General features: G+C 30.8%; 2 protein-coding genes across 2 annotated transcripts in view; one reads left to right on the top strand and one right to left on the bottom strand.

Moving 5' to 3' along the window:
• Positions 1-4,752: 4,752 nt before the first annotated feature.
• On the bottom strand, positions 4,753-5,981 carry LOC101499122 (inositol polyphosphate multikinase beta). Its single transcript, XM_004510783.4, has one exon. The coding sequence runs from the start codon at positions 5,791-5,793 to the stop codon at positions 4,903-4,905; it is 891 nt and encodes a 296-aa protein (XP_004510840.1). The 5' UTR covers positions 5,794-5,981; the 3' UTR covers positions 4,753-4,902.
• A 2,883-nt stretch (positions 5,982-8,864) lies between these two features.
• The window catches only part of LOC140918851 (uncharacterized), a 12,363-nt gene continuing 10,911 nt past the window's right edge, over positions 8,865-10,316 (top strand). The window contains exons 1-2 of the mRNA XM_073363651.1: positions 8,865-10,019; positions 10,100-10,273. Coding sequence (XP_073219752.1) covers positions 8,865-10,019; positions 10,100-10,273 — 1,329 coding nt within the window. The remainder of the gene's footprint in view (positions 10,020-10,099; positions 10,274-10,316) is intronic.

The raw sequence follows: 10,316 nt of genomic DNA, 5'->3' as shown, positions 1-10,316 counted from the left end.
CAACATATCAATGAGAGAAAAACTCACATATTTATTAAAAAATAATTTTTTTCGGATACTAAAAAACAATACATCACTTAGCCCAAACCCAAGTTCAGGACCGAATCAAGCCGGACAGACGACGCGCGTGTGTAGTTGTCTATTTGTGTGCGTTCTTACCCCTTCGCTAAATTGTGGTAACCTTGGAGCACACCTTAACTAACATACCTCTACCTTATAAACATTACTAGTGTGTGTCATCCCTCCTATGTGGGATTTCTTGTTTGTTTTTTTTTTTTAATTCACATCAACTAACTCTCATTAATATCATCATCATTTTCAAAAATCTCTTGTTAATATTATCATCATTTCCAACAGAAAAAAATAAAAATAAAAATGTATTAGATTAGAATTCTAAAATATTCTTTTGACAAAAATAAGTCTTATAGATTATAAAAGACTTGTAGAAATGTATTGACTTTTTTTAAAAAATAAGACTTTTTACGAATAGGATTTCATAGTTTAATTTTTAATTGATTTATAACATCAAAAATTTTAAAAGTTTGAACCATGTTTATGTATTTATATGATTTGAAACAACTCTATGAAATTTTATGGATTCATAAATTTATTTTTATTATTATTGAAAAAGTTAAATAATGTGTACAAATTGTTTATGTCAAATCACTAGAGACCAGCTCACTCTATTTGGCTCACTCTACCATCGACCGTCTAAACAAGGAGTAGGGTAGGAGGCCAACTTAAATAGTTGAGTTGAAACTTTCACTTCGTCCCATTCTACGACGAGTTGATCTGCTAAAATTAAATTTCACATATTATAAAAAATTAGAGCATCAACTTAGCAACTATAATACAAAAAATTGATAATATTAATTTATTATTGACACAAACTTCAGCAAATCATCAACAACACAAATAAACATCAATTAGAATGGTTCATATTTATAGAATACTCCCACATATACTATTTATAAGAGACAATTATAATTTTTTTCACAAATATAACAATATTTTTTTAGTTTTGTCAAAAATAAATAAAGGTATTAATTTTAAGTGTATTATTCGTAGAACTTTTATACCTTTATTATGTGACACCTTTTTAAAAAAATTAAGACTCTTTTAAATTGTTTTTTTAACAATGTAAATAAAAAAACTAACCATTAAAGGATTATATATTTTATTCTCACACATAAAAAAGTGTGGCATGCATGTTATTTTTTGACAATTACTAAGTTAGTATAAGAAGTGAACTTTAAAATAAATAAAAAGTTGTACTTTTGATCATTTTATTTTACGTAAAATAAATTTTTGTTCTCTCATTGTTTTTTTTTATAAGAAATTTTTGTTGAAGTAAATACTTTTTTGATAGTGTTTTAATGACAACAAACCTTATGAAATAAATATTAAGTTTTCTAAATGATGATCTACTGAGTTTGTATTTAAGTTATTGTTGAAAGAACATAACTGGACAAACTTGAAGGCATTCACATAAACAAGTGCATTGTATCAACTCAACAATGAAAGGATTGAGTAGCCTAATTCATAAATATAAATATGATTATCCTCAAGCCAAGGATGATCATCGCAACATGTTGCATTTCAATCACACATAAAATCTCTTGGAAGAAGATAAGAAAAAGCTATGGATTAAGATGTATCTATATGAAAGTTATATGATGAAGAATTCAGATTTGATGGTGTATATTTTCACAATCTTATATCTAAAGATAAATCCGATGATGAATATTCTTCACAATCTCAAATCCGATGATAAATATATATCAAACTTTTCATCTCACAATTGTTGAAAAAGTAATTGTCATAAAAGTACAACGGGACAAAAGTTGACAAGTTGTTTACAATATTCAATGTTTACCAAAAATAAACATAGAAGTGACATCACATCAATCGCGTACTCTTATGTTGAAAACAAGAATTTTCATCCTCACACTTAACATAACCTGAGGATGGACTCTTGAAAAAAATCATCTTCTCATATATAGAAATGATGTCTTATGCGAACAATGCAAACACAATATGCTAGCATTGTTCAAATTTGTACAAAAGCCTTTGAAGTAAGACAAACACATCAATCGTGATTTTCAAAGTATTGGAAGTAAGAAGAAACCTTCTCATCAATAATAGATCAAGAGGATAATAAGAATCTTTTTTACAAATCATATTCTAGAAGGTTACCTAACAAGTAAAAAATGTGTCAACATGTTTACACCAAATTCAACAGTCGCATACTAGAAAGAAAGACATAGAAATGACATCACATCAATCGCATACTTTTATGTGGAAAATAAGAATTTTCATCCTCACACTTAACATAACTTGAGGATAGAATCTTGAAAAAATCATCTTCTCATATATAGAAATGATGTCTTATGTGAACAATGCAAACACAATATGCTAGCATTGTTCAAATTTGTACAAAAGCCTTTGAAGTAAGACAAACACATCAATCGTGATTTTCAAAGTATTGGAAACAAGAAGGAACTTTCTCATCAATAATAGATCAAGAGGATAATAAGAATCTTTTTTACAAATCATATTCTAGAAGGTTACCTAACAAGTAAAAAATGTGTCAACATATTTACACCAAATTCCAACAGTCACATATTAGAAAGAAAGACATACAATCATCTCTCAAAGACTTACATAGATATGAAGATGATCATCCATGAACATCATTAAAATCAGGTACATCAGAGGATGAATACAATTTCAAAATGAGGATAGACGCATAAGATATCCTCATAACAAATTTGACACATACAGAAAAGTACAAAGGTACAAAAAGGTGAACTACTTGACACGAAAGACACACTAGTCAAAGTGGTTGGAAAAAGGAAATCAAAAAGCAACAATCACATTAAGACTCAATAAAATAGAAACGTCATCATCATACTTAAATCAGATATAAGAATAGACGCATAGGATAAACAACACTTATGAGATGATGAATTTATGTCCTATATGCAAGAGGATAAATAAAACTAAAGAGAGGATAAATGCATGTCTTCTATGTCAGATGATAAACAATATTGAAAAAGAAGATGAATTTATGTCCTTTATGGAAGATGATAAACACACAAAAGAAATGATGAACTTATGTTGTCTATTCATCCTCGTACATGGAAAAATGAGTAAAAATATTAAAGTACAAAAAGTCACGTCCTTGACTCATAAAGCAAGACACTACAGTTGTTGGAAAAGAAAAAAGTCAAAAAAAACACAAATCGCATTAGAATTAACGAAAGCTTCATCCTCATACAAACTAGATCTGAGGATGCACCACCGTAGTCATCCTCTCAGCATGTTTAACAAAAGGATAAAGGCTAAATGACAATTTTGCAAATAACGACAAGTCCAAGGAAACTTAACAAAGCCTCCAACAACTATATTATGTTAACTCGTACGTTTGAAGCTCCAAATGCAATTATAAATAGAGAAGTATTAATCTTCAAACATCAAGAGAATCATCTACAAGAAAACATCTAAATTATTCAAGTTTATCATCATCTCTTCATTCAACACACTCTTCCAAACTTAAACATATTTGATGATCATTTTTATTGAGTGTGTTATATACAACTTCACATCACTATCTTATCTTAGAAAGTTATAATTTGATCCAAACAAATGAAACACATTATTACTTGTATATCCTTAAGTTGATATAAACTTGAGTTATTTCGTAAGTCTGTAGAGACTAGTAAAAATAATCCTTTATAACTCTGGTGAGACTAAGAAAATATATAGTCGAAAATGTGTAGATCAAAAGACGAGTTTCTGAGCACTAGTGAAAATTTCACAAAGCTATGAGGACTGGAGTAACCTATATTAGGTGAACCAGTATAAATTTTGTGTGTGAATCTTCATAACCTCTACTCTCTTTATATGTGTATTATTTATACCATTAGCACACTTATCATACATAATTCAAACTCATATTATTCTTCTTTAGATCATCCTCAATAAGAGAAGGAATATTTTCATCTAACCATACTCACTCCAAAGACAACTTGAGAGAATAATATAGTGCATGAACTAATTATAAAAAGAGTCACAATTCAACCCCTTTCTCGTGACATTCACTTTTACTTTAATTCTTTCATTTCTAAAATTGATTTTTTGATCTTTTTGTTAACTAATTTTTGGTATTTTTGATTATGTGACACCTTTATCAATGACATGACAATTACATAATATTTCTCAATTAGATAAAATATTTTTTATGTCATTATTATTATTAATTTTATTTATATACTAAAGTATTAAAATCAATTTATTTGATTTTATTTATTTATTAAAATATTTAAAATTTAATTTATTTAACTTTTTTTAATAATTTAAAATTTATTTTATATGAATTATATAAAATTTTATGAATTTTATATTAAATATTATTTTTCATATTTAAATTTATTACATTTTTTAATATTATTTAATATTTATTTTATTTATATATTAAAATATTAAAAATAAGTTTATTTTATTTATCAAGTAAAATATTTAAAATTAATAAATAATGATAAAACACCATTCTTGACAAGGGTTGAGCCTAAGTCATTTCAAAAATAGTTTATTTTAGACATTCATATCAATAATCAAATACAATCACAATGATCACATTTAGAAATTAAACGCAACAATCACATAGTATACTCACTGAGTAGTAAGAGCAGAATAATACGAGTAAATCCTAAGCTATGTCATCAAATATCTTAGAACACATCAACGGTATAATAATTAATAAACAAATAATTAATGTGGTTACTTTGGTACAATTAACAATTATAGTTCTAAAGTAAGCACATTTTATTAATCCTAACAAAATTGAAATTAAAGCATGGTTTGATTCTGTCATTTTATTAATCAAATTACATCGTGCAACTACGATAGAGGATTCAAGTTCTCACTCACAGTTGAGCATTTCATCTTAGAAACACATTTTCCATCACCACAAACACCATCCAAAACATCTTTAACAAACTTAATCAAAGAACAAAGACCCCCTAAAAAATTATGATCAATAGCACCTTTAGCATCAACCACGTGAGCAAAATCAACAAGCTTAACAACAGCACGTGCATTCTTCTCTTCATTTAACTTGTCATAAACCACAAGAACGGAACAAGAATAAAAATGATAAATAGTTTGAACTTCAAACCATTTCTTCAACTCCAACAAATCCTCCAAAACAGAAACATAAACCCTAGAAGCAAAAACACAATCAGGCTCATCAGAATCACCATCCGAAGAAACAAATTTCCTCAAAATCAACATCGTTTCCTCGGAATTAAGATCCATAAGTAACTTTTTATGAGGCTGCCAAAGTTGATTATTGGAACCCAAAGATCTCAACCCGGAGATTCTAAACCCTAATTTGATAGTCGAAGATTCTCGATCTTTCTTTAGGCATTTGTGAATGTAATCTTCGGAGGATTGTGGGTGCCAAGTTCGTGAACCGATTTTGATGTCGACGACGGAGGGGTTGGTGAAGTTGCTGACGATGTCTTCCATGACGAGGTGGGGGTGGAGGCCGGAACCATCGGAGGCGTCGAGGATCTGAGTGCCGTGAAAAGAAGGGAAGAAATTGAGGATTTTGGAGGGGATGCGTGAATCTGAATTTAGGGAGGTGTAGAAAGCAAGTTCGTTGGAACCGCGCTCGTCGTTTTGAAGTGGTTTGTAGAATTTTCCGGTGTCGTCTATGAGTGGACCTAGGACTCCGTTTTTTGCTTGGTGACCGGCTACTTGATGTTCCGGGATTTTTAGGTTCGGCATTTTGATTGATACTTCAGAAATGAAGATGAATAGTTTGACGGAGAGGATAAGATGTGAGCGTCGAGATGAAGCAATGCAATTGCAAAATGCCAACTATATGTAATATGTGAACTTGGAATGATATGATATGAGTTGTTATTAAAATTGATGGTTGATATTGACTCTTATCTAGTAGAATTGATTCCGAATCATCAATTGTAAGATCAAGATTGGATCTTATAAGTAATAGATAATCTCGCGTTCCAATGTTAAAACTACCGTCATTTTGCGAGAATTCCAAGCGTCCACGTAACACGGTGACACCGTGAAAGCAAAATTCATTTATTTTTATTTTAAAGTAAATTTTATTAAACAACACATCACCATAATTTTTTATTGTAAAAATTACTGGCCGTAACTTTTATAAAAGTATAGTAGTTCACATTTGAATCTTGTAATTCCAGTCAAAAAGTCTTTTTCAGATGACATGCGATCCTGATTTATTTCATATTACAATAATGAGATCAGATATTCACGTGATTCTTTTGAGTATCCTTCACTCTCTAAATCTTCTACTTTTTTTGACGTAAAAAGTTATACATAGAATATTGTTCCTTTCTGGCAGCAATTCCTTTTCGCAGTGACAAAGAGAACTCAACAAACTTGTGTTTCACAATAAATTAAAACATAAAATTAAATTTAAATTTCCAATGACCCACAAAACCCGATTAGAAGTATAAATTTACGGTGTACGCTCCGCGTCATAATGAGTGAGACTGTGACCTAATTAATACAAATTAAAAATAAACAAAAACAGAAAAAATGAAGGACTACGTCGAAATTTAACCAACTCCATTTAGTACTCACCAACATAAGCTATCATTTTTTTTTATAGGAAAATGATAGTGAATTAATTATTAGATTAGTTTTCTCAAATTTAAATCTAATGCTCTTTCTTATAATTTTTTCGATATTCCTTAACTCACCAACCAAACTATATAAGCTCTTGTTGATATTTTGAGTGAATTTTAAGTAAAAATCTATATAAACTATTTATAAAAGTAGACAAAATTAGAACTCAACTGAATTGGAACATTTTTTTGTTAAAGCTAAGATCATGAATAATATAGAACTCTTTAGATTAATAAATTAATCTAACATCCACAACAACATGAGGGAAGATTAGAGTTGTCAATTTGATAGACCCCTAATTATTGGCCTTGGCCCACATATTGAAGAGGCAAAAAAATTTATGATATAGAATAGAAAAATTTCCCTTGTACCCCCACAATTTGCCTTGTACCTCCAAAAAAATTCGAAAATGCCAAAACTACCCTCAATTTTTTTTTTTGTTGCTATTTCAAAGAAAGTAAATGTAAATATTTTTTTCACCATTTTGTCATTCACCCAGCCGTAAAAGAGATTTCCGGTAGGCTCCAGTTTTCCGGTAACTACCGGAATACTTGTAACAAGATTTCCGGTACAGAGTAAAGTACCGAAAATGTTAAAACTGAGTTTTCCGGTACAGAAGGGAAAAGTTGTGTACTAGAAACCTTATTTGACAAGTATTCCGGTACAGTAGTAGATTCCGGAAAACTTCATTTCTAAGTTTTCCGGTACAGATCAAATTTTTTTAATTTTTTTTAAATGTTAACAGATATGGATAATCCACTACTATTAACGGACAAAACATGCGTCGATACTACAAATATTTTTGACACATATCAGGTATGAATAAATATATTTAATATTAATATTATAAAAATATATTTTTGTGATTAATTATAATTATTTTATTTCAGATATTTGATTCAAGGGATACTGTTGTGAAATGGGCAAAAGAAATTGGTATAAAAAATAAAGTTACCGTTATTATCAGAAGATCAGATATAGAGACGGGTGAGAAAGGACGGAGAAATAAATTAATATTAGGTTGTGACAAAGGGGGAAAATACAAGTGTGCTGCTAGTTCTATTCGAAGTTCAACAAAAAAATGTGATTGTCCTTTCAAGCTTAGATCAAAACCATTAAAAGATGGTTCAGGATGGATAGTTAAAGTAATTTGTGGAATTCACAACCATGAATTACCTGATACTTTGGAGGGGCATGCATATGTTGGGCGCTTAAATGAAGAAGATAGAAAGCATGTTCATGAATTAACAAAATATAATGTTGCACCGAGACACATATTACTCTCATTGCAAGACCGAGATAAGAGTAATGTTACTAAGATCTCACAAATATATAAACAGAGAAGTATCATTCGATTGCGCGTGAGAGGTAATAGAACAGAGATGCAACATTTATTCAAGTTAATTGAAGATGCAAAATATGTGTGCTGGAATAGAAAGCGTGAAGACTCCGATGTTAAGAGAGATATTTTTTGGGCGCATCCAGATTCAGTGAAGTTGTTGAATTTGTTTCCGATTGTGTTGATTATGGACAGTACCTACAAAACCAATAAATACAGAATGTCATTACTTGAAATTGTTGGTATGACATCAACAGAGAAAACATTTGTAGTTGGATTTGCTTATTTGGAATATGAGCGGGAAGAAAACTTTTGTTGGGCATTAGAGAGTCTAAAAGATTTGTTTGTTACACAAAATACATTCCCTCAAGTAATTGTGACAGACAGAGATCTTGCGTTAATGAATGCAGTTGGCATTGTGTTTCCACATGCTGTTAATTTACTTTGTCGATTTCATATCGAAAAAAATGTTGGAGCAAAAAGCAAGCAATATGTCTTAAAGGATATACAAGAGTCAATATTGAATATGTGGAAAGACATTATGTATTGTAGTAATGAAAAAGAGTATATGATGCGCTTGCATATGTTTGAGCAATCATGTGTTGATACTAAAGTGTTTGTTGATTATGTCAAAGAAACTTGGTTGACTCCACATAAGGAAAGATTTGTTGAAGCATGGACAAATAAAGTGATGCATTTGGGGAACACAACGACTAACAGGTATTTAATATAATTTTATTATATATTGTTGAATTGTATTATATTTTCTAATGTATCTGTAAAAAAAATTTATAGGGTTGAATCAGCTCACTGGAAACTGAAGTTAATGTTAGAAAATAGCATGGGTGATTTGTGTAAATGTTGGGAGGCTATGAACAACATGATAAGGTTACAACATAAAAGAATCAGAGCCTCGTTTCAAAAAAGTTTTTATGATGAAGAGCATGAGCACAGAAATCCATTTTATCAGAGATTGAATACATTTGTATCAACAGAAGCTCAAAGACGTATTGATGAAGAATACGACAAAGTTGAGTGGGTGGGTACTGACAAATCTATATGTGGGTGTTCTCTGAGAAGGACATACGGATTACCTTGTGCTTGTGAATTGGGACAATATAAATTAATGGGTGAACCAATTCCTCTAGATTCTGTGCATATTCAATGGAGAAAATTAAACATGGAATGTGAACTCACTCAAGACACAGAAGATGGATCAGAGTTGGATATGTCTACTGAGATGAATGCCTTATGGAAACGCTTTCGATCACTTGATGTTATTGGGAAACGAGTGTTGAAGAGTAAAGTGCGTGAACTTGCTTTTCCAAGTACAAGTTCAATATGTCCACCACCTGAAAAAGTCAAAACCAAAGGAAGAGTGAAGAAGAGTAAGGGTATGAAGCCAGATGGATATGATGTATATCGAGACCCTTCTTACTTTGAGCATGTTAATGCAACATATGGTGAAGATATTGGTTCCCAACCCTCTCAATCAAAGAAGAGACAAGCCTCTCAATCAAAGAAACACCCCTCTCAGTCATCTCATTCTTCAAAAAATTTGTTATTGACACAATTTCCTGATATTATTCAGCCATACATTGATGACATATTTGACGTGGCAGCTGATGGAAATTGTGGTTTTCGCGCTATTGCATTATTGCTTGGTTTCGGTGAAGAGTGTTGGTCTTTGGTCCGCAAGAGATTGGATCAAGAGATTGTTTCTCATGTAACTCCATATGATAGATTGTTCACAGGACGCATTAAAGAAGTAAGAGATTCGTTGATGATATCCGGCTTAGGTGTTCAACCCATGGATAAATGGTTGTCCATGCCTGATATGGGTTACGTGATAGCGACAACATATAATATTATTCTTGTCACGTTCGGTCTGACATTTTCAATGACTTTCTTTCCTATGAGGGGTTCACATTCCGGATCGACAAAAAATGATCGCATTTGTTGTATTGGTTTTGTTAATGGAAATCACTGGGTTCCGGTAATTATTTTCTTATACTTTTTTAAATTTTATTCTGATAATTTTGTCTTATATTTTGTTAATTTATTTAATTTTTGCAGTTAAAGATGAAAGATGGATTTCCAATGCCAGACATTGCACCAGGTTGGAAGCAATATCGTACCAATGAAGCAACTTCTTGGGCAATAGCATACACAGGCCGTCTACAACACTGGGGGTATTTATTAGGCCGGTTGTCACGTGTTACCCAAAATCCACCTACGGAACCCGTAGAGGCAATGTCTTTAGATGAACCTTAATGTTTTAAAATTGATACAA

The sequence above is a fragment of the Cicer arietinum genome, chromosome 7 (genome assembly GCF_000331145.2).
Source record: "Cicer arietinum cultivar CDC Frontier isolate Library 1 chromosome 7, Cicar.CDCFrontier_v2.0, whole genome shotgun sequence".
In the NCBI taxonomy this organism is placed as follows: domain Eukaryota; kingdom Viridiplantae; phylum Streptophyta; class Magnoliopsida; order Fabales; family Fabaceae; genus Cicer; species Cicer arietinum.
This window is presented reverse-complemented; position numbering and strand designations above follow the sequence as displayed.